General features: G+C 45.0%; 1 protein-coding gene across 1 annotated transcript in view; it reads right to left on the reverse strand.

Moving 5' to 3' along the window:
• ZCCHC4 (zinc finger CCHC-type containing 4) overlaps positions 1-26,104 on the reverse strand; it is a 399,939-nt gene that overhangs the window by 145,454 nt on the left and 228,381 nt on the right. Inside the window, exon 8 of the mRNA XM_086964013.1 lies at positions 5,564-5,661. Coding sequence (XP_086820139.1) covers positions 5,564-5,661 — 98 coding nt within the window. The remainder of the gene's footprint in view (positions 1-5,563; positions 5,662-26,104) is intronic.

The raw sequence follows: 26,104 nt of genomic DNA on the forward strand, positions 1-26,104 counted from the left end.
TGGTGATTCCTGCTCTTCCGCTTGGTGATTCTGCACTTCTGCATCGTATTATCAGAGAGATTATCTCTGAACGTGTTTTGAAGACTCCTGTGCCTGACCCAGGGTCTCTGCTTGTGATTCCGTGCCTGTGAGGAAGAAACACCTGTGCACGTCCCCGCTCCTTGGGGGAAGTCCGTCGTAGTCACCTTTTGCGGTTCTCGACATTCGCTGCCGTGTGAGGTACCCAGAGTGTGCTTTCCTTTTCGCCTTCCTTCTTTGGCTCTGCACCGCGTCTCTCGGGGTCATCCTTTCCTCGGCGCAATTGTGGCCAGTGGCTGGAAGTTACAGCGTTTCCCGTTAGAGTGCTGGACTGTTACTTCATATACTTCTGTCCCTCCGCAGGAGCGACAGAGTAGCTATTGCAGTGCGTCAATTGTGCACAATACAGTTTGGACTCTGGCTAGTTCCAGGACGGCTGTGGCGTATATATCCTTGTCAGTGAAGCGTCTGGGCAGCAAGTTGCGCTTCTTCTCTGTGTGGTACGGCGCCAGATTGCCCACATTTCAGAGGACGCAACGGGAAGCAGTGTGACCCCGCGCCACCAGTTGTTCTTCGTGTTAAGTGCGGCCGTCTCACATCTCAGTGAAGTCTGCGGGTGGCAGTGGTGGTATCCGGTCACAGAGTTACCCATTGGCGTTGCGTCGCTGGCCCCCTGGATCGTCTGCCTTGGGGTTGGTTGCGGTCTGTCTCCGTTTCGATCTGCGGGGGGTAACCCTGTCAATTCCCAGCAGTCTCCGACGCCTCCTCGCTGGCCCTACTCGAATTGCAGCTGCTTCTTGTTCAAGCTCTCCGACGCCTCCTCACTGGCCCTGCTCGAATCGCAGCTGCTTCTTTGTCGGTGCTCCAAGCTGAGTCTTTACTGCACTGCAGCTAAGAAAGAATTCTATCATCGCCTCCTTCACCCGGATACACAAGTGCGACAAGTTCGTCAGTTCCTGCGTGCCCCAGCTCCATCACAGCCTGTTCTTCGTCACATTCCTGTCAGAAGTTCCTCCCGGCGCACCAGCCACCTAGTGGCCGGTTTCCAGTAGTGTCTCCAAATCAGCCTTAACTCTTAAAGTTCAAGCTACAGGCTCACAACTACCCTCTCACAGCGAGTTCTGCCCATACCTACGATCGTCTCTTTCAGGGGACAGCAGCTCCGGCCGAGTCACATCTTGTGAAGCCTCCAAGTAAGATTTTTTTCCTTCACCTCCCGTGGTGATACACACACCAACCTTGCTCCGCATATCTAACATTCATTACCCACGGTGGTGACACATAGAATAGTACTGCTACTCCCAGTTACACTTCCCCAAGGGCGATATTCTTCACTACTTGTGTGATCTCCACATACCTTCCAACTCAGTCACAGCACGGTGAGTGCACCTCTACACGGTGGCGCACACCTTCATCATTGAACCATTGGACATTTAAACGCGTAATGCATACCTCCACTTCTCCTTGTCTCTCTTAATTTCCTTTTCAGATCCGCATCATCCCAGTACTCAAGTTTACTGATGTACTTCATAGCTGTAGCGTGTATTTCTGTTTACTTCACAAGCAAGGTTCTTGCATACTTCATTTTAATTACAATCTCCTAAGTGATACTACTACCACGTATATTTTGGGTCTCTGAGATTATCGGCAATTAAGGAGTTCTGTTTCACATGCATTGTCTTCCGGCATCCAATTTTTTATTGTGTATATAATGTAGTATGCTTACTGAGTACTGCTTTACAAGCTATGTCTTCCTGCATGATTTTATTGTTGAGAGTATATTAGAATACAATATAGGGGTTGCTAACGCACAATTTCAGCCTCTCAGTTTCAATTAACTTAATTTTAGTTGCTATGCATTGTGGTTCCCTTTTAGTCTTCCCTTTCCGAGTCCCTTAGGACTCCTCCTGCTCTGCGCCCCCTATTCCAACCTAGCATAGTAACCATTTACTAGCTACTGTTTCCTGCTGCAGCCTGCTAGAATAGCTCACCTCCTCTACTATGGCAGGACAAGCTATGAGCCAACCCCCTCCATTCCTAAATGAAATCGGAGAACCGGAAATTCACTGGAAAGAATGAATACATTTGTTTGCCTCATACCTCATTGCCATAGGCGGCGAGAGATATTCAGCACTTCCCAAACAATACATCTTATTGCATAACCTAGACATACAAGGCAGGAAGATATATGACACCTTATCTGAACTGGAGCTAGAAGAGGATGAGGAGGATGCGGACGAGTTTAAAGTCACTCCCTTAAAATTAGAGGCACATTTTGGTGACAGGGTAAACGCAGTTTTGGAGCGGCATCAATTCTCCACCCGTATCCAAGGTAAACAAGAATCTGTCATCAATTATATAGCAGCACTCAGAGGCCTGACTCAACTTGGTGACTTTGGCGACCTCACTGACTCTCTTATCAGGGACCAACTAGTCAGGTGTACGAATAATTGCCATATTCAAGAAAAGCTGCTAGCAAAAACCCGTACCTTAAATGAAGCTGTTAACATAGCCATCTCTGTAGAACACACAGCTAAGTATATCACAGAGATGAAGACCCCAATGAGCTAGTTGACAATGTTCATAGTAGCTGTGATGCGTAGGGCAATTGCATTGAAAATGGGGTATTATAGGTTAGACCTGGCGAAGTCAAGGATAACCATGCGGTTAGAGAGAAGGAAAGATTAAAAAGCTATAGATGATGAGGCAGCAATCATCTTGCCAATGATGTGTGTTGCACTGCCCGCAATGTCACATGTGTCAAGTGTAATAAGAGGGGGCACCTGGGCAGAGTCAGCAAATATAGTGAGAACAGTCAAGCTAAAGTTGTGCACAGTGAAGGGGACGAGACCCCTAAGTACGTTTTTCAAATAGAAGCAAGGGACTACCAAACTTCTCAAATTCCTCTAGAGCACTCCAAAGATCATGGCTCAAATGTTTATCCTAAATGTACCATCTTTGTGAATGATATTCCCATAGACGTGCTTGCTGACTCATGTGCCCCGGTTACCTTGCTTAACATGGATGGCATAAATGGCATAATTGACACCTCCAACCTAAATAAGCTGGAACCTGACATTTCAGCTATTAGGTACGCTGATGAGAACATTCCATTGTCGGGGATGATGATGGCATGTATTAAATTCAAAGAGAGAACTACATGGGGCAAGGTGTATATGGTAAGCAAAGGTGCCAATCTTTTGGGTTGGCATCATCAAAGAGAGTTGGGGATGGTCCTTGATCCCAATAATAAAGATCAAGTTCTCTTAGCTGAGTGGGAGGAGGGAACCAGCAGTAATTTAAACATTCATCCTGAATTGTTCTCCGGATTTGACCACAATGTAAATGGTACTGCCTGCAGTGTAACTCCCACGGGAGTGAACATCATTACAAATCATAATGCTAAAACCCCAGTAGGAAGGGGGTTACCAGAGCTGTTTCATGCTGCATCAGGAACTGACGTGGTTAAAAGTTGGCCTATGGAGAAAATTTTCACCTTGCCAGATAATCCCACAGCAGTCCCCAAGACACCATGGACTAAGTTGGCATTAGAAATAAACGGTCCCACTGGACAGTTGGGTTTCCTGAAGAAATTTGTGATTGTACTTATAGATTACACTTCTCGCTAGATCAAATATAAGTTGGTTCAATGTGTCTCGACTAAAACACTCATTGACTTTTTAAGAGGCTCTTTCGCAAGTGAAGGTGTGTCAGCTTGCATAATATCAAATTCTCTTCTATGGAAATGAAGGCATTCCTTAATGAGCTGAGCATCAAGCATGAGGGATCCACTGTACAAGACCACAGGGATAATGACCCATTTGGATGCTAATCCTCCAGATCAAAAATATCATACATCTAGCTGGTGCCACCAATATGGATGTAGACAAAACATTAAGAGATAGAGTTTGGGCATATCACATCTCTTCCGACTTGGTAACGGGAGTAACCCCTTTTGCTTCCATCAGGGGAAGAGATCCGATTGCCAAATCCATTATTACCGGATTTATGTGCCTGACGCCCTCATCATAATGTAATCCAGTTCCAGCTTCCTTCATTTAGGCAGCAGTGTTCTCCTCGTTTTCTAGCCACTGGTGTTACCTGTAACTGAAATGTTATATTTTTCCCTTTGCTCAGCCTCCTCCCTTTCCTTCCCGTAACTGAATTGTTATATTTTTCCCTTTTGCTCAGCATCCTTCCATTTCTTCCCCCGCCGTAAGGAGATGTGTTGTAATCTTCCTCTCTCCCCTGGGTTCCTTCCTCCCTCCCCCGCCTTCCTTTCCCCTTTGGAACGTTCCTCCAGAGTTCACTGTAGAATGTTGGACAGCCTGTCAGTTGGGGAGAGTGGATGACAGAATAAAGATGTTTGAACTTACCTTGCCTCAGTGGATTCATCTTTATAACACGTTATTTTACTGATATTATACCCTTGAACTTGCTGGGTACATAAAGCTCTCAACAGCAGGTGCCTTAACCCTGCAAGACATTCTAAAACGCAGCCGGTCTGTGAACAACTAAATAATCTAGATCAGATTTACTATCACATTTGTCCTTCCTGCCAAGGTCCTTGTAAATAGACTTTTTTTAAATAAGCGCCTAAGCTAACTGTCACACTATGCACCACATGACTCCACCCCTTTTTGCTGCTACACCTTTACCCCCAAGTTATGGGATGTCGGGGTATTTTTTGCCATTTACAGCACTGGTCTCACATAGTAAAGTGGGATTGGGCTTGATCAGGGCCAAAAAAGGGCTCTGAACCCTGCCTCTTACCCAACAACTTTCTTAAGAAAAGAAACTTTTCTTTCAGCCAGGTGACAATTTTAAACCCACTATCCCTCTACGACTCTGCTGTCTTGCATAGTGCACTAGAATACATAGGTCCTAATGTATTATGTCCTAGTTTCAGTATGTATAGACAAATCGAGGACAGGGGTTGAAATAATTTCTATGTACTCTTCCAGGAGTGGCTACGCACTACGCACACTTAGCTGTTGGAAGCCAATCAGAAGCTTACTCTACCATTTAAAACAGTCCCATTTATTCCGAGCTCTCTGAAGTGCAGAAGATCAGGTAGGGTATTTGCTGCTGCAACCCAAGAGATGGATAATTTCACGAATTGCCACTACTGAAAGATGAACTGGGCCCCCTAACCTTGGCTACAGCTCCTCTCGTCAGTATAAAAAACACACTAATGTTTTATTTTGCAAATACAAGGCTTTATGTCTAACAAAAAAGTAATGATGGTAAATGCAACACCTTAGCACTGCAGACAAGTGAACTGGAGGTAAATAGATGAAAATAAGAGTTCAAACTAAGTTAACTTGAAAATTGTCAGGACAAACAGCAGACACCAGGAGACTAAGCTAGCCTGCTGTTCTTTATCTGTCAACCCTGTTGGTGTTAGTATTTCAGATCTGATGTCCCTGAATGCAAACATAACTTTCATAATGCGTGCCAACCACCTTTAACATATCGAGATAACATGTCGAATTTAAAGGGATGGTGTCCCGGTTAAAACACTGTGTATCTAACAGGTGTTTACCTGATAGTCCAGCATAGAGAAGCTGGGGAATACACTGAGGATCCGTGACTCAAAGAAGTATGGGAAGATCCAGAAAATGGGCAACTCCTTGAGAATACCTAAGGGTAGAAATCAGAAAGAAAATGAGGACGATGAAACTGAAATTTGCTTAGTATTTCTACGTGAAATGTGGGTTTAAATATATGACTGACTCCCAAAGCACTAAAAAGCGAGCTTTTGTTTCTAAAGGTCATTACATTCAGTTAATCACAATCCCTCTGTTTGTATACCAAAGATTAATCTCACTTACCTAGTGGCATATTAAGTGGGCAATTGCCCCTGACGTAATGAAAGAAATGTGTCCCTCAAAGTCACTGGTTAGGAAATGAACTACAGTTGTAACTGGAGTTCATGGCCCCCGGTGTCACTGCACCACCTGCACTGACAGCTACGCCCTTTCGCTTATTTCACCTTACTCCACCTCGTCAAATTTTATTACACCTTAATTTAAAAGTTTATGACAGTTCACGGTGTTTGATCGTTGAAGAACAGAATATGATACCCACAATGCTTTGGTAAGAGAAACACAGATGGTGTAAGTACTCAAAGTACTTACATACTATGTAATATCCGCTCCCTAGCTAAACATGCTACACAGGTATGGGACCTCATAACATCTGAGAGTCCACACCTGTGCTTTCTAACAGAAACATGGCTGAAGCCACATACCACACCGGCTATTACGCTGGGAGTCCCACTAGGTTATAAGATGGTGAGATCGGACCGACCCATTAAAACTGGAGGAGGGCTAGCCATTGTATTTAAGCAGGAGCTAGATGTTACTATCATTGAGACAGTGTGTACTCCCCAAATGGAACTTTTAATTTTTAGACTTAACTCTAGCTCTAAAGAAAATAGAAAGGGAGCGGTAGTTTATCGCCCCCCAGGCCCATGTGAAAACTTCTCCATACTGCTGGTTGAGGCCCTGGCACCATATGTACAGGAGAACTCAGACTTTCTTTTGGTAGGGGATTTCAACACCCATAGCGAACTAGATAACTGTGTTGAGGCCATGACCCTATTGACAGACCTAGACACTTTGGGGCTTAAAAAGATCAATCAGGGACCAACACACCGGGCAGGCCATACTTTGGACTTGGTGTTGTCTAATTCAATTGCTATAATATGTACACCTCCCATTCAGGTGGAATGGACAGACCATTCCATCATCACATTTTATACTAGCATTAATCACAAACCGCAACCCACTCAGAGGGTGATGGCAGATACCAGGAGACCCTGGCACAAACTGACATCAGATGGTTTTAGGGGGAAATACATAGAACCCAGTTGTGGCAAATGTACAGCCAACGTAACCACTGCGTTATGTAACTTTGAGGAAGCAGTGACAGTGGCCATAGAGGAGGTTATACCTTTGAGAACTTTTAAATCTCGACCTGCCTCTAAACAAGAAGTATGGTTCACGGAGGACCTAAGATTATTAAAATTAACTACCAGAAAATTAGAAAAACTCTGGAGGGGAACTCACAAGGCAGAGGATAGGGTGAATTATAACACCTCTCAAAATATCTACTACAAAGCCATCCGCGCTGCACGAAAACAACACATAGCAGCACAACTATCAGCAGCAGGAAATAATGCAAGGATTTTGTATCAAGTTCTACAAACCTTCACTAAACCTGCCGCCTGTGAGACCATTGAGATAGCTTCCAAACAATATATCCCAATTTTTTGATAACAAGATCAAGGGTATATATGATAAAATAATAGCTACCAAAGATAAGAACATAGTGGACAACATGGCCCACCTAGCCACGGGAGTACAAATGGATATTAACCACCCTAATAAGATGACAGAATTCCCTCCTATAACAACAGAGGAGGAAATTACTCTGATCAACCAGACAAAGAGCGGGTGCCCCTCTGACATCATCCCGGCACGCATTATGCCATCCGTGGCTGATGTTTTGGCCACAGGAATCCAGCAGGTGATCAACTTGTCCCTGAGTACAGGGGAAGTCCCCTTAGATTGGAAACGGGCACTGGTAAAACCCCTCAGGAAAAATAACACCATCCCCTGGACTGAATTGACAAACTTAAGACCTATTTCACTCCTTCCATATTTTGGAAAACTGACGGAGAAGTTTGTCAATCGGCACTTATCAAATTTCATTGAGAGTGCAGGGGGGTTGGATCCCTCCCAGTCTGGGTTTAGACCTAGGCACAGCACTGAGACTGCCCTGTTGTCCGTCGTTGACAATCTTCGCATGCTCCAGGATGCGGGCTTTTCCGCTATCCTGGTGCTTTTAGATTTGTCAGCGGCGTTTGACACGGTATCTCATGACATCATGACCTCCAGACTAACTGACATCGGCCTGGGAGGCAGAGTGCTGTCCTGGTTAAGGAGCTTTCTCACTAACCGTACCCAAAGTGTCACCATGGGGACGTATCGGTCAGAGGAGCTGGAGATCTCCAAGGGGGTGCCACAGGGCTCATGTTTGAGCCCCACTTTATTTAATATCTATGTGGCCCCCCTGGCGAACATCATGAGATCTCACGGCTTTATCCCAGTATCGTATGCCGACGATACTCAACTCCTCTTTCCGTTTAAAACTCTGACATCTGAAGTGCAAAACTCCTTTGCTCGGGGTATGAAAGAAGTGGCCCATTGGATGGCCTCAAACTATTTACAATGCAACGTTTCCAAAACGGAGGTGATGCTCTTTGGGGAAGCCAAATGCCTGTGGACTCCTGACTGGTGGCCGCAAGATCTAGGCCCAGTCCCTGAACCCAAACAATGTGTGAAAAATCTTGGAGTAAAACTGGATCAGGAGCTTTCATTGAAACAACATGGAAACCAAGTGGTTGGCTCCTGTTTCCATGTCATTGGGCTTCTCCGTAGAGTGTTCCCCCTGCTCCCTGACACCACTAGAAAAACCTTGGTACAGGCGCTTGTGCTGAGCAGGCTTGATTACTGCAATGGATTGCTGTTAGCTGCCAACGAGGGGGTCATCTCCAGATTGCAGGTTGTACAAAACACTGCTGCACGCCTTGTCCTTAATGTCCCTGCACGTACTCCATCTAAACCTCTGTTAACTAAGCTTCACTGGCTCTCAGTGAAACAGAGAGTACTGTTTAAGACATGTTGTGTCATCCATAAGTGCCTTACAGGGAAAGGCCCTGAATACCTGACAAAAATATTTAATGCCTACGTTCCCTCCCGATCTCTTAGATCAGGAGATCAAGAACTCCTATGTGTTCCTAGGATTAAGAAGGCAAGGCAAGGGGGTAGGGCCTTGTCAGTGGCTGGCCCGAGGCTGTGGAACATTCTCCCCAGAGAGATCAGACAATGTAGGGATCATCTTCCTTTTAGGAAGAAACTAAAAACTTTTTTCTTCCAATATTAGTTTTATACCTCATTGTAATATTGTAATATCCATACTTTGCAGGACCTGCTCTGTTCAAAGATGACGCCAGAGGCGCGGAGATACTCCTTCGGGAGTCGATTCCCAGCGCGGTACAAATCTGTAATATATATATATATATATTCGTTTCCCAACAAGACTCCTTCCGGGTCCCTTGACCCATGAAAGGTGGCGTGGACGTCGGCGGAGTGAATCCGACAAAAGTCTGCTCTCAATAAACAAAGTCCATATCCTACGCTCTCAGGAAACAACACGGAGACACCAAGATGAAGCCAGTGCTGTTTTAATTCACAACGCGTTTCGCCGACAAACGGCTTGATCACGTGAATTAGCGTTACCGTATCAGTGCCATATAACACAAAACAGTGGAAATGAACAGAGGACTGTACTAGCAGTTCATTGTGAAAGTAAAGTTTTCTGTTTACAAACTCGATGCACACACTTAATAAAGAATTTGCGGCTTACTGTGAAAACAATGTTAAATAATCACATACTTTTCACACAGAAATATTAAAGTATCAAAATAACTGCGCACACATGTGCAATAATGTGAAATAATACGTAAGAAGGTTACCAGCCAATTATGGCAAAATACTCAATAAAAGAGAGGCAAAATAGAGCCACTGGATCTCCAAATGTCTCACTCTGCCTGCACGCCCAATGCGTGTGAGGCAGGGAGGCTCTCTCAGGATCACAAGCGTCTAATAATAATTACGCGCCTGCGCACAAGAACAAAAGGAAGCACTTGTGACAATGAAGGAATGTCAAAATAAACAAACCACATCGGAGGAGCAGGGGGAGAGAAATTAATGGCAAGTGCCCAAAAACAAACTCTCCAAAACTAAAGTCAATCCAGGCACAGGAGCAATAACACAGGTGCTCGATGGAAAGATGGAGAGTCACAGACTGTGCAGGGAGAAAGGTGAACTTAGTGGCAAGTGCCTAAAAATACTCTCACATCAAAAGTCAGTCCAGTCAAATTCCAATTCTTAGTGATGGCAGATCCATAACGCAAGAGTGCTCATGTGACAAGAACCGGATTAGGGGAGAGGTCCCGTGAGGTGAAGTGCCGGTGAAAATGGGCCCCATATCTCGGTCCTACAACAAAACAAATAACAAAAGACAATTAAAAACAATTTCATCAAATTGAAAAGTTACATGAAGCTAAAATACAATCTTCAGACAGTCAAACATGGTAAAAGAAGAAGAACGTTATGATCTAATTACATTATTCCTTGAGGTGTACGGCTAGCTCCTCATCCTGATTGAGACCCCCCGGGGTCTTGGTTTGGAAGTCTATGATAAGTTTGGACTCCCTTTGACGTAACTTAAGTACCCTGTTGCCCCCTCTGGGATTTTTTCCTATCTGTTCCAAGATGAAAAAACTCAGATCTTTGACATTAGAGAAATGTTTGTCTCTAAAATGTCTTGCCACTGGGTATTTTGGGTCAAAGTTACTGATGGCTCTGGTATGTTCCAATATTCTTTTTTTGGCCATACATGTCGTACTCCCTATATACCATTTGTTACATGTGCATGTAATGGCATAAATCACAAAAGTCGAGCTGCATGTCAGGAAAGGTGTAATCTTTTTCTGGACACCGTTGTACATCACTTCCTTCACAGATTTACTGTTGACACAGGCTTTACAGTGCCCACATGGGAAGAAACCATCCAATCCCTGTATCGTACTAGGTGGGTACACTGTGATATCACAGTGAACTAGCATATCCCGGATACTCCTACCCCTTCTGTACGTTATGCTAGGTCTGGGAGGTAGTTCTTTCCCTATAACACTGTCTGCTTTGAGAATGTCCCAGTTTTTGGCTACAATTCTCTTGATGTCTTGGGAGTCAGTGCTATAGGTGAGGATAAGTCTGGTAATATCCCCACCTTCCTCTTTATCCTCGGTGTTGTCTAAGAGGGTATCAGGTCTTTGTATGTTGTTGGCCCTATCCTTAGCTCTTTTTAGGACCCAATTGGGATAACCTCTCTCCTTGAATCTGTCAAGAATGATATCACTCTCTTCCAAGTATGCTGCAGCAGTGTTGCAGTTGCGTTTGGCCCTCAGTAGTTCTCCAAAAGGAATACTCCATTTCAACTTATCTGGATGACTACTGAGGGCATGAAGCACACTGTTGCCCGCAGTCGCCTTGCGAAAGAGTGAAGTGTGGATTTCATTGTTCACAATCTTGATTTTGACATCAAGATATTCAATGTCCGTATGGCTTTTACAGCCACTGAGAACAATGTTCCGGGAATTGCAGTTTAATTTCATAATGAAATTATCTGCTTCCTCAATGGTGCCCTTCCACACAATAAAAAGGTCATCGATGTACCTCAGCCACATCGATACCTTTTTAAAATCCTGTTGTAGAATGGGGTCAGATCGAATATCACTTTCCCATTTACCCATAAACAAGTTGGCAAAACTGGGCGAAAAACACGAGCCCATGGCTGAACCACTGACCTGTCTAAATAGTTCTCCATTGAAAAGGAAGATGTTGTTTTCCAGACAGTATCTCACCATGTTGAGCAACATACGACATGGGAACCAACAAGGGACGCGCCAAAAAGAAATACTGATGGATGATCAAATGGTAAATATGACCATAGTGAACCTATCAAAAAGAAAACTCAACATGAATGAGAAGAGAACCCTGTGTTTAGGATTGTCATTTTGCCCCTCTTTCCCATCTAGATACACAGATAATCGCATAGATTTATTCAAATATACACGTAAATTGAAATTACAGAAATGGTATAAACTTAAGGGGGACCGCAGCGAAAACCCTTCCAACATTACTGACATCTCTAGTGTATATAATTTCAACATAGCTGATGTTGAGAGTTTGGACACTGTAATGGAATTGGGAGTCAATGATGGGGAGGGTGGTACCCCTTGTAGTTCCACACAAATGCTAACAGACTTGGATATTTGTACAGACGCTGCAGCCAACACCAAGTTTAAGAACAAATCTAACTTTATACCTATCCTACCTCATGACAATATTGACTCTTTTCATGAATGTGTCAACAATAACTTAAATGATCTACGACACAAACAGAGGCACAAATCTAAAAACAAACAAAATCTCAAATACAAACAAAGAGAGGCCATTAAATCATTAATGGAAGATGAGTCTATCGTCATCCGCCCTGCTGATAAGGGAGGAAATATTGTTGTCCTCGACAGGGAAATGTACTTAGAGGAAGCAAACAGACAATTATCTGATAAAAAGTTTTATGAATGTATTGAAATGGCAATTTATGAAAAAAGTATTTGTGTTTTGTGGGACCTGCTGTTTGAGTGGAAAGAGAGGGGTATCATGACATGGGAGGAATATGAATATTTGAAATGCGATTATCCTGTTTTGCCGGTACTGTATTTGTTACCTAAAGTACACAAAAATGCCACTAGACCACCGGGGAGACCCATTGTGTCTTCGCGTGGCAGTGTGTCTGAGAGAGTCTCCAAATATATAGATCATTTTTTGAGAGAACATGTCATGGAACTAGAAAGTTATGTTCGTGATACTAAAGATTTCCTCAATAAGATTGAGAATTTCAACTGGGAGGCAGGCTCTGTGCTCATAACACTTGACGTACAGAGTCTGTACACCATTATTGATCACGAGCAAGGTGTGGAAGCCTGTGAAGAATTTCTGAAAAGTAGACATATCAACTTCAGAGAACATACTCGTATGTTGCTCAACATGGTGAGATACTGTCTGGAAAACAACATCTTCCTTTTCAATGGAGAACTATTTAGACAGGTCAGTGGTTCAGCCATGGGCTCGTGTTTTTCGCCCAGTTTTGCCAACTTGTTTATGGGTAAATGGGAAAGTGATATTCGATCTGACCCCATTCTACAACAGGATTTTAAAAAGGTATCGATGTGGCTGAGGTACATCGATGACCTTTTTATTGTGTGGAAGGGCACCATTGAGGAAGCAGATAATTTCATTATGAAATTAAACTGCAATTCCCGGAACATTGTTCTCAGTGGCTGTAAAAGCCATACGGACATTGAATATCTTGATGTCAAAATCAAGATTGTGAACAATGAAATCCACACTTCACTCTTTCGCAAGGCGACTGCGGGCAACAGTGTGCTTCATGCCCTCAGTAGTCATCCAGATAAGTTGAAATGGAGTATTCCTTTTGAAGAACTACTGAGGGCCAAACGCAACTGCAACACTGCTGCAGCATACTTGGAAGAGAGTGATATCATTCTTGACAGATTCAAGGAGAGAGGTTATCCCAATTGGGTCCTAAAAAGAGCTAAGGATAGGGCCAACAACATACAAAGACCTGATACCCTCTTAGACAACACCGAGGATAAAGAGGAAGGTGGGGATATTACCAGACTTATCCTCACCTATAGCACTGACTCCCAAGACATCAAGAGAATTGTAGCCAAAAACTGGGACATTCTCAAAGCAGACAGTGTTATAGGGAAAGAACTACCTCCCAGACCTAGCATAACGTACAGAAGGGGTAGGAGTATCCGGGATATGCTAGTTCACTGTGATATCACAGTGTACCCACCTAGTACGATACAGGGATTGGATGGTTTCTTCCCATGTGGGCACTGTAAAGCCTGTGCCAACAGTAAATCTGTGAAGGAAGTGATGTACAACGGTGTCCAGAAAAAGATTACACCTTTCCTGACATGCAGCTCGACTTTTGTGATTTATGCCATTACATGCACATGTAACAAATGGTATATAGGGAGTACGACATGTATGGCCAAAAAAAGAATATTGGAACATACCAGAGCCATCAGTAACTTTGACCCAAAATACCCAGTGGCAAGACATTTTAGAGACAAACATTTCTCTAATGTCAAAGATCTGAGTTTTTTCATCTTGGAACAGATAGGAAAAAATCCCAGAGGGGGCAACAGGGTACTTAAGTTACGTCAAAGGGAGTCCAAACTTATCATAGACTTCCAAACCAAGACCCCGGGGGGTCTCAATCAGGATGAGGAGCTAGCCGTACACCTCAAGGAATAATGTAATTAGATCATAACGTTCTTCTTCTTTTACCATGTTTGACTGTCTGAAGATTGTATTTTAGCTTCATGTAACTTTTCAATTTGATGAAATTGTTTTTAATTGTCTTTTGTTATTTGTTTTGTTGTAGGACCGAGATATGGGGCCCATTTTCACCGGCACTTCACCTCACGGGACCTCTCCCCTAATCCGGTTCTTGTCACATGAGCACTCTTGCGTTATGGATCTGCCATCACTAAGAATTGGAATTTGACTGGACTGACTTTTGATGTGAGAGTATTTTTAGGCACTTGCCACTAAGTTCACCTTTCTCCCTGCACAGTCTGTGACTCTCCATCTTTCCATCGAGCACCTGTGTTATTGCTCCTGTGCCTGGATTGACTTTAGTTTTGGAGAGTTTGTTTTTGGGCACTTGCCATTAATTTCTCTCCCCCTGCTCCTCCGATGTGGTTTGTTTATTTTGACATTCCTTCATTGTCACAAGTGCTTCCTTTTGTTCTTGTGCGCAGGCGCGTAATTATTATTAGACGCTTGTGATCCTGAGAGAGCCTCCCTGCCTCACACGCATTGGGCGTGCAGGCAGAGTGAGACATTTGGAGATCCAGTGGCTCTATTTTGCCTCTCTTTTATTGAGTATTTTGCCATAATTGGCTGGTAACCTTCTTACGTATTATTTCACATTATTGCACATGTGTGCGCAGTTATTTTGATACTTTAATATTTCTGTGTGAAAAGTATGTGATTATTTAACATTGTTTTCACAGTAAGCCGCAAATTCTTTATTAAGTGTGTGCATCGAGTTTGTAAACAGAAAACTTTACTTTCACAATGAACTGCTAGTACAGTCCTCTGTTCATTTCCACTGTTTTGTGTTATATGGCACTGATACGGTAACGCTAATTCACGTGATCAAGCCGTTTGTCGGCGAAACGCGTTGTGAATTAAAACAGCACTGGCTTCATCTTGGTGTCTCCGTGTTGTTTCCTGAGAGCGTAGGATATGGACTTTGTTTATTGAGAGCATATATATATATATATATATATACAGCCTGGGGTTGCTTGCGGCCCTCTTGACCTTTACATTCGTTCACCCCCTGGTGAACAGTAGCACGAGCTGCTGCTTACTTGCTGAGCACTAATATTTAGAAAAATAAATAAATAGACGAGCAAGCATTTATTTGCAGGTTAAATTAAGTACCTACTGTGGTGTCCTGCAGAACTTAACTTTAGGTCAACTTCAAATAAATGCTTGCCCGTTTACTTAACATTTTGTAGACCCCTTTACACTATCCATGACACACCCAGGAACCCCTACCGTCACAGTGTGGCCCTGGGTCACACCACGCACACCATACTTTGTGGCCCTTGGGCAAATGTTTACGAGTACCCATGATGTAAGACATACTAAAATTAAAAGGCACTGCTGCCCACACCATCTCGAAGTACCAAGCAGTTGCCTAGGGCAGCAGCATCAAGAAAACGTGCAGAACTGACCTGTAAATGGCCCTCTGCTGTAAGAAAGCAGGTGCTTTTTAGTGGCATTTCGTTTTCATTAGAAATGCAGTGAATTGTTTCCCATACCACTTACCGACCCGCAGGAAGAAACTCGAGGTAAAAGCAGACAAAGGCTCTCTTGTTATAACATGTTCGGATGGAATTAATTTTTTGAATAAAATGTAGGATAACTAGTAGCTACAAATAAGCCACGAGTAGCCTTCATCTGTCACAAAAGTCACTCACTGACGGTGCTTAAACCCTTATTACAGTAATGCCAGCAGACAGGACTCCAGGGCACATGAAACACTCGTTGATGCAGGACACTGCTCAAGAGAGGCCCGAGGCCTTGGGCATCCCCTTCTATGGAGACGACCAACATTGGGGCAACAATTTTCTATGAAGAAAAAAAAAAAAAAACATCTTGAACTCAAAGTGCAGCAGCCTCCAAAAGTTCAGAATATAGAGGAAGGCCTCCGCGTTCCAAGACAGATTAGTGATAAAGGTCTTAGGAAGAGAAATATATTGATATTGAAGTCTGATAGGGTTTTAGAAATGTATGAGAGGTACTCTTCAGTAGATAGCGCCTGATAACACCTGCAGCTCCCTCATAGTAAGTGAAGATGGACGAACCATAGAGTGGTCTGTCTTCCACGTGACAAGTTGAACATCAAGTGCTCAATGGGGGAATGAGGAAGCACTGCAAGCATGATCCAAGCCACCTTAAGTCTCCAAAAAAGACGAAGTCCGAAAATCTTTGATAACTTCGTACTGAAAAAAAATGTTTGCCTTTCTGTGGGCACCATTTACTGCAAGGCACAAAACAGCAGACTTGATCTGATTGCCAGAGCTGATTATATGTGGCAAGAAGAGCTGATCAGATGTGGCAGGAAGAGCAGAGCACTCTCACACAAGCAAGACCTGCCAAGCTTTCGTCTAGTGTCTAAAACAATGGATTCTATATTAGTGCCTTGTAGATTTACTTATAAAATCTTGAACTTCAAAATTCAGATGGACACATCTTCTCTCTAAGTCCTCACCTTATGAATTTGCCCCTGGCGTCGGATTGAATCAAGAAACTTTTTCCTGAGCTCTCAGACACAACCCATGTGTCCATGAAGTCTTCGCCGTGGACTCTGCCCACTTAAGATGTGACAAAATTGGTATCTATAAATCACCAACAGGTTTACTTCCTGCCTTTATACGTCCAATTGACACAGGCCCAAAGCTCCTCTTGGAACTTCACTGACTAAATTCCTGACAGGGAAGGATCTCCTAAAAGGGCTTCTCATATGAAACACAAAAAGTGCCAAAGGAAGGAGAAGTCCACTTCTTCTTTCAAGAAGTAGTCTTGCTATCATTCTCTGGTGATATGCTCGTTCTCGCTGTCAGAACTCTGTCCAGAGGGCTGTGGGGCAAGCAGAAGACACTGGGACCACCATAAGGGTTGAGGCCTTTTTACATCTGATGTCCCAGGGCCCGACCTGCAATGAATCCTGAGCAACTGGGTCCACTTCCCATTCAGCACTTGCCTCTGAGGGTTAGTGTGGTCCAAGCAGTCCAAATCTCCCTCGGGGTTTGGATAGATACATGTGGGTGAACACAGGCTCACATTTCAAATTATATGCCCAGCACCAGCAATAAATGATTGTCTAGCCAAATGCTTACTTTTATGAAAAAAGAATAGTATTTTAATTTACTGTTAAAAAACAAAGGGTAATACCACATTAAAAAATAACGACACAATCCCCTCTGAGGTCCGGGCTCTAGTGTTTTGCAGGCGGTTACCTGTTGCCCTATCTATCCTTATTCTGGCAATAGTTGTTATTCCCCGTTCACTATAGGCAACATCCAGGGAAAGCTCCACTAGTAGTCTGAATCTCAAAAGTCCACACCAACTGTCCTAAAGTCAAAAGTGTTCCAGTGCCACACCTCTATCTAACAAGAAAGTTCCAATGGGGCCGACCAGCCCAAATTCAGTCTTACCCACACTTGCAGTATCTGTGCATCCCGAGTTCCTGATTAGGCCCCCATTATGGGCACCTGAGCAGTTCACTGCATTCGGCCCAGGATGTCAGTACTCAGCAATCCCCAAGATTCTCACACACACATGTGCTCCTGGAGCGACCACAGCGTCTTTGCAGCTCATCCTCGCAGGGTAACTTAGTCTGTCCCTTAATGGAGAGAAGGTGATGCGAAGTTCCTGATGCTGGTCCCGTGTCCCGATGTAGGTGAGCGGGGAACCCACAATGGCCTCACTCCTCCGAAGACACCCCCGAACAGGTCGCACTTCTTGCTAGTTCCAGTGACCCCACCTGGCATACAGGATCACCATACCTCTTCTTTACATGGCACATGCTTGATCGGCACTGTAGATGCCTACACAGAAGCCCCTCCTGGCATTAAGGGTTGCCAGCTCTTCACCACGCAAAGGCTATAGCGCACTCCCCATTGAAATCCGTCCACCGCGGTTCCCTCCTGACATACACGGTTACCGAGTCCTCACTGCACAGGGTGCTGGCCCGATTGGCACAGCGATAAGGGTAGTTCGCTTTGCAACAGCCCCTCCTGGCATACAGGTTTGCCAACGCCTCACTGCACATGTGCTCCAGCTTGATCAGTATAGCAATATCCATGAATCACTTCACTGCTGTCCTCCCCTGCAGTATGAGGGTAGCTGACTTCACCCTGCACATGGATAACAACCAGACTGGTGCATCAGCCATTCCACACACCTTTCTCAGGGAATCAGCTCAACAGGATTCCCCACTGGTCTCGTTCCTTCCAGTGCTCTCCTCTTCCTCACAGGGCACACTAGTCTTTGCAAGCAGTCAGGTGCTGGTTTTCCAAGCTCCAGGGCAGGTGGTCTTGGATTCCTTAGGTGATATACCCTCACACAGCAGGGAGACTAGCAGGCCTTTGCCACCACTCATGGTCACAGGCAGAAGTCGCTCAGAACTTCTCCTCGCATTGCCTGACTGGCAGCTTGACAGTTGACAATTTTTGTGGTCTGAAGCTCCCCTTCTTATAGCCCGTTTCCAGACAGCAAATGGTATTTAGAGTAGGAGTCTTTGAAGTTTATATAGGGATCTCCTTCCTTTTGAAATGCCCACTCCTCTGCCCTCTCTTCCTCTTGAAATCAGCTTATCACAGCAGGAGAGACTCAAAAGAAGGGATGGTCAGAGCTCAGGAAGTTTCACTCTGCGAAATTCCATAAAAATACCGCAAGATTCTGCGGAGTTCCAGGAGCGGGTGGAATTCGGCACGTTGCGCTGCTCACTCTGAATTTTAGCACTGGCAATAGCACCAGGCGGTGTGACAGAGGACGTGGCTTTTTAATGCTGTTCAAGTAGATGTTCTATTTGAGCAGCAGCTTTCTCAATGCGAACGGTCACGACCTGCCGCGACCGCATGCGTTGAGACATCTCACCGGGAGTCGTTTTAGAGCTCAAAAATCGTGATAGGGGATTCAAATTCTCACTCACACTCACCAACTTAACCTTAGCAAGCTGCGCACAAGAAAAAACTCTGCTACGCAATCGTTGAGGGAAATTTGCCACAACATGGAGTGAACAAAACTCAGCCTCAAACTTAGATGTGCCCAAACCCCTTCCTTGTGACCTCCCGCTGAATCAAAGAGCACCCTTTGACGTGTACCAGGGAATTCTTGCTCTCCCTACGCCAGTGTGTCCCATGCAGCTTACATAAATGAATAAATATACAAACCTGTATGGGGGATTCCTCTACCGCTGCATTTTTCACCATGCAGGCCTAGGTCTCCCAAAATGAAACCCATAGTCTGCCATGGTGTGTACCATTCACAGGCACATATACACACAGTACAAGCATGTAATATACATTCACTGCATAACACTGTATCCTTTATGTCCTGTACCACGCACAAACACACATACACCCAAGCACATACAATTATCATGCATGCACTGAACAGTGCTATACCCTTCATGTATTGTACCACACACAGGCACACATACACCCAGCACATGCAGCATTACACACCAAACCGATATAGGTCAAGGGGTGAGTTCCGCACACAGCAGCAGAACTTGAATGAGCGAGCCTGTAGGCCTCACTCCAGAGACAGGTTAAAAAGGACTTGTTCACACCTACTGATCACTACTCAGTATGCTGCCACCACTGTGCTCGTGCTGCTTAACTCCTGGTAAATGCAATAAGTAGCCTTTCACCACTATGAGATTAGCGTTTTGGGTGCCCTTCGTGGTCCAACAAGACTACAAACCATGAGACAGGCCTAGGTCATAGCGCACACACATTATCCATGTTTGCCTACAACAAGATAAATCAGCATTAGGGATCTACCCATCAGTACAAATGGGGCACTCGAGGCAGGGGTGCACATCTATTACCATGCAGAGGAATTCACTGTCCCAACACTCACTATCAGAGCCAATTCAGACATTGAAAAAGATGAAATCAGAATCCTCTCAGCCACCCTGCACAGTTTGAGGCCTTCAGACTGGGTCATGATGAATTTCTTCAGGAACGGTACAAAGGGGGTGGTGATGGACGGAGAGTCTGAATCAATCAAACACTCACACCCAGTCAAAAGATCTGGGTTTAATCCATCACAGTTCTTTAGTCCACTCTGCCACCCCAGTTCAGACATGGCTATATGCAAATCAGTCTGACCCTGTGCCTCATGGGAACAGTCCAGCCCGAACTGCCAAGCCATGTCTTCCCTGGACCGGAAACAAGCTTCCGAGGACTGGTTTCTTGCATTCCAGCCGTCTTCAGCCCGGCTTGCTTGAATCCAGTGGCAAAGTGATCAAGGGACTCACGTCTGAGCATACCCTGCAACACTTATGGCGGCCAAAAGCGGTACAAAATGGGGTGGTGTTGGACGGAGTATCTGAATCAATCAAACACTCACACCCAGTCAAAAGATCTGCACCGGTATCCTCTATACCACTCTCCAAAAGCAGTCCCATTACCACAGGCTTGTTGATTTCTGAAGCTCCAACCAAGACACCAGCAAGTCCAAAGAATTCAGTGCTCCACAAAGCACATCTCCTGGCACCTTCCACAGAGCAGACATTTGCGTAGCATGTGGAGTAGCTTTCAAAGTCACCTATGAAGCCATTAAACTTGACTGATATCATTTTGGGGAACAAAGAAAATCGCCCCTTCATGCTTCTTTGTTCAACTGGGTATGACCAAGTCGGGAACTACAAGGCACAGGCCTTTAGTCCACAGAGCTGTACCTGCACATAAACCTGCTGAAGCTGCAGGCAGTCTTGCTTGCAATGAAGGCCTCCTCCTTTACATTTCAGAGAACACCATTCAGGTTTTGTAAGACAACACCATTGTCACCGATTATAGTAAGTAAGTAAGTAAGTAAGTCTTTCTTTATTCGGTTTTTGGCAAAAAAAAACATAAAAGCAGTTTACAGTACAAAATTTATTTCTGGGACTAAAATAATCAATACATTTCCTAATACAAATTTAAAAATGCCAGATATAAAAACCTTAAGAGCACGAGCATAAAAAAGGGCAAACCCCTTGCTTAGTTAAAAATAAATTTAAGAACATTTTAGGCCATTACAACTTATTGTCTAAGAGAACACCTTAACATAAAGGGTATATAGTTGACACAGCAAAGGACCTTTATGGGAATTACAGATTAAGACGGTGGCGACGGACACATTTCAAAAATGTTACTATGTACTTCGATGACCATTCATTGGTCAAGAACTGTAGTGCTAATAAGGCTGGACGACAACGTCTAAATCCCATTACTTTCAATAAAGGAATCAGCCACATTTTTCTATGCCCACTATAATATTTACAAAAGAAAAGTGTATGAAGCGTAGACTGGTTAGAAGATTCATCACACGGGCAAGGTGTTAACTCCGGGGCCCAGTTGTTACTTTTACAGAAAGAGACTAGGCGATGGAACATATTCAATCGAAACCTAATCAAGAGAAATCTTTTGTATGTTGTGAAGTTGTGGGTTAAGTAGGGCTCAATTGAAAGGGAAGTTTGTACAGTTATACAGAGTTGAACTGATGGTTTATGAACTTCGTCCATCAAGCGTCGTTCTTCTAAGTGAGCAAGTGCAATGTCTTTTAGTTTCTTCCTCAATATGGAACTAGCCGTGGAGGGTTCCCAATACAATTTTTCCAGATCAAGGTCATTAAAGAAACTTTTTACATAAGATAAACACGTAATTTTTTCTGAATATTCCAGGCCCATACAATCTAATATAATTTGTTTGGTGAGATCATTTTCAACCGTCGTCCAGACACGATGCCATAGAAGTAATGGCTGTATCTTTGCTAGGTCTGATATGTATGGTAACCCCAATTCCATATGGCAGGCTAATGTTGATGCAGTTCTAGGTATCGCAAGGAGAAATCGCAAGAAGACATTTTCCGCTATTTGTAAATTTTTTGTGTCCGCATACCCCCATATTCCTGCCCCATACAGGGCTACTGATTGGCACTTTGCTCTATAAATCTGTGTGAGCTCAACTGGAGGTCGCTTTCCCATTACATTACCAGACATGGCAGTGTAGGGACAGGAAGTTTGTGTTGTGAGATGACGGCGCCTATTTGAGTGGGCTCAAAAATGGGTAATTATTTTCTTGTGGCACACCTTGTTGCCTGCTACAGCGAAAGAATGTGTGCCTCTCTTCAGTGGATAAAGAGTGGGAACTTCGCCCGAGATGAAAGCAATGATCTTCTCCAGATCGCAATAGCTATATGTGGACCTCTTCCCCAGGGCGCAGAACAGTAAGTGTTCCTGGTTTTGTGCCACCCACTTTCGTCTGAATGGTTCCTTAGGGAATGTCTTCAGGTTCACTTGGTCATGTGGCCTGCTGTAAGTATTTCTACCATTTTTGCTTCTGTCGAACGTCCTGCTGAAAGTTTAGCAAAATCGAACACAAGTCCTGATCACACTGCTCTGGGTGAGGAGGATTTGGCACACTGCACTGTTGTCACTCTGAGGCCCCTTTCTCTCCTCCACAGGGTGGACATGTTCTCAGGGCACCATGGCCAGGTCCTCGGCTCCAGTTCCCAAATGCTGCAGCTGCACGTGTGGATATTGAACAGTGCCAGTGGGAGTCCTTTTGCTTGCAGCCTGAGGTTGCGGACATTGTCCTGACTGTGAGGAAACTCACCATGAAATCCATGTATGTGGGTCACTAGAACAAGTTTGTTCAATCGTGCGAATCGGAGAAACCGAACCCCTCTCAGTTGTTCTACGCTTTGCAGTAGCTCTTGCCCAGAATTGCCAAGCAATGGCAAGTATGAAAGGCTGTTTGCCTGCCCTACCCAACTTCATGTGACATCCAGACTGCCTTCTGAATTTAGTGGCACATTTTCTGAAAGGTTTGCTCTACATTTTACCCAACACACTGTTTACTGTTCTTTCAGGGGATTTGAATATTGAGTTAAAATTCTTCATGGCATCCCGATTCGAGTCAATACATAGCTGCTCGGTTCTACTTCTGACTTTGATAATAGTTTTCTTAATGCAATAACTGCAGCCCGCATTGTTGTTGAACTTCAGGCCCTCTCAGCCCAACCACCCTTTAGCTGTATTACACCCCGGTAAGCTGGTTCTTTTCTCCTGCTCTTCTTTGCTACTGAGAGCGGTACCTTCTTTCACACGGACAAATCAGTCACACTCCCATCCTTCTTTCCTCCTCCTAATCCTACTAAAGAGGAGGGACTGCAGAAATTGGACTCTAGGCATTCAGTATCTGATTATACTGACTGCACATGACTGGACTGGACGTGTAGTGGCAGTGGTTGCGTGTGGTGTGGACTGACTGCTGCTTGGAGGCTCACATGCAGCAAATTTGACTGGTCTCTACGTCGGGGAGAGGAGCTGAGCAACTGCAGTGGGCGAGCAGAGCTGAGCTGAGCGGTGCGGCCGCGGCGGGTTCGGCGCTTTGGTTCTTGGCTGTTGCGTTTGTGTCTGCGCTTGCCAGTTGACCGCTAGCCGACCGCCAGAATACCCCCCCTCTGCCCCAGAGTCCGGAGCTGGAGCCCCCACCTCGGAGGTAGTCACGGACAGCCACAGAGAAATTGAAGCAGGTTCGGCGGTCCAATCGGAGCCCTGCTACTCTCCGGAGCCCTGACGACCGTAGGTGTGCCTGTCAGGCCCGCAAGTGAGAGCGCCCAGGGGGGGGAGCTTAGCTTCGCGCTCTGCACCCTGCGCCCTGGTCCCTCGTTCTAAAAAAGAAGAAAGAAGAAGTAGGCCTGCATCCTCCGGGGAGAGGTGAGGAGGTGAGCTTTGGAGGCAGACAGACTCTTTTCCCAGGCTGGCTGTAATTCATAAGTAATTCACAAGCAGAACAAGATCACACACTCTCTTGAACACATCAACAAGAGTCCGATCTGTGGCACGTGTGCGGCTACTGGAATTCTAACAGACTCACTGACTGACTCACATGTGAGGAGGAGGAGGAGTAGTGAGTTAGCCGCGGCCGCAGTCTGCAGTCTGAGTCCGAGCCCAAGGAGGCAGAGAACAAGGCGAGGTGCACAGCGTGCGGCGGCGTGCAGTAAAGTGTCCGGGTTCTTGGCTGCCCCCCAGGCCCTGGACTCCGGTCCCATAGCAGCATTGGCAGTAGCAGCGGCGGCGGTGGCGGCAGTGAGAGCCCAGGAGAACCGCGGAACTGTGAACGCGAGAAACCGCAAGCCACACGAGGTGCTACAGTGCTACAGATACAGCGAAAGTTAAGGATTACAGCAGGAGTGGCGTAGGAGTTGTCCTGCAGCAGTGTTGCGGCAAGACGCGGATCCTGCGAATTGTAGCAGGACTATTTCATAGAGGCTGAACATAGAGGCTGAGGTGTGGAGTCGTTTGAATTGCAGGAGGCTGTGAGGGGGCTATAGCGGTCCCTGATAGGAGCGGAGTTACTGTCTTCCCGATTCACCGAGTGCAAAGCTGCAGGGGACGGAGTCCCCATCAGTTAGAACACCGCGGTCTCACTCTAAGCTAGAGCCTTAGCCCCAGTGCCGGTTTTGATTTGGTTTGGGTATCAGGTTCCAGGCACCAGCTAAGCCCAGCAAGCAACCTTTACAACCCCAGGTGAAGTACGAACCGTACTGTATATTTCAAGAGCATCCCAACGGTCGAGGTGGTGGTAGTGGGTGAGAGGCGTAAGTCTCTACCCTACGCGTAAGATGACTTGAAAACAAATTACGCTCCGGTCGCGTACTTACCTCATCTCCTAGCTGTATAAGGAAATTGAAGAGATATTATAGTGGAACAAAAAATTTACAACACCTTTGCTATAAATCTCAATCTCAATCAACTATCACGGATTTCTTTTGGAAAGCTCCCCTGACTGTTCCTGCAGAGGCAATATTGGGACAAGATAGCATGCATTCCAAGTTTGCCTCAGTAACATCGCTTCCCCTGTTTACAGGGGAAGTTCAGGGAAACCCTTATGGTTCAACGGGGAGTCTGAAAATGTCCCAAGAAGGGGAAAGGGGCCAGATAAGATCAGGCACGGAAGATGAACCAATTAGCTCTTTACCAGATATATCTTCAAGGACAAATTTGGTTCCTGGTCCTTGTGGTAACGATCCAATCCAATGGTTTCAACAGTCACAACATAGCCTGAACACCCCCCTGAATCCATCAAAAATGGAGTTTCCTGCTGTTGGTATACCTGTTGCTACGAACGCTGATCTGCATGCAGTAATGGGTTCGGATCATCCTCTCAACCAGCAGAATCAGGATTCCTCTTCATTTAGTAGAAAAAAATCATCTAGTAAGATCGAGAGTACATATGTTGCCATCATGGAGGGGAACATCGGCAAGGTACTCAGCGTAGAGGGTGCGCTTGGGGGTGTTGTAGGAACTAAGGAGGATGCCGGGAAGGACATTGTTGTAATGGTGCAAAAAGCTTCATTTAGTGGAGAACCCAATTTAAGGGAAGACTTTACACTCCCAGACATTGACACTGATGTTCAAAGAAGGGGGTGGGGAGCCATTAACATACACCCTGCGAAGAACTCTGGGAAGAGCGGGTATCCAATGAGCAGTCCGAAGGAGAAGAACATCTGCACCGCAAACTCCCCCCTTAGGCGCCTCTCAATGCCCCTATTATATTGCAGCACAAGTCCCCTGAATTGTAACTCCGTGGAGTCCATCCCTGATGCTCATGATGTTCATGATGTATTTTTTCCTTGTTCACAACCAAAGTTGGGTAACGAGAGGGATGGTATGCCTCCGGAATTCTTTGTATGTATTGAAAGACTCTTAAGTTCTATTTTGTCTTTGTTGGAGAAATCTGTTTTTAGTTCAGATCATATGTTGGAAATGATCTCTGTAATGCTGTTCGAAATACAAAAAGTAAATAAATTAGGCACCATTATTCCACCCCTATTATACCTGCACGATTGGATGAACAAATTGATGTTAGTCCCCCTTTATTGGCGCCCAGCGTAGAGCACAGAGACGTGTCCGTTCAAGCAGGTACACCTCTCTTCTCACTGTCCCCAATAGAAGCTTCCTGCAACCTTGAAAATGAAGAGCTAGGTTTAAGCTTACTCTTTGAGGAAGCTGCAGTGGGCCCTCCTCCGGGACATGTCCCACTAAAACTTTA

Source organism: Lissotriton vulgaris, chromosome 3_2 (genome assembly GCF_964263255.1).
Source record: "Lissotriton vulgaris chromosome 3_2, aLisVul1.2, whole genome shotgun sequence".
Classification (NCBI taxonomy): Eukaryota; Metazoa; Chordata; class Amphibia; order Caudata; family Salamandridae; genus Lissotriton; species Lissotriton vulgaris.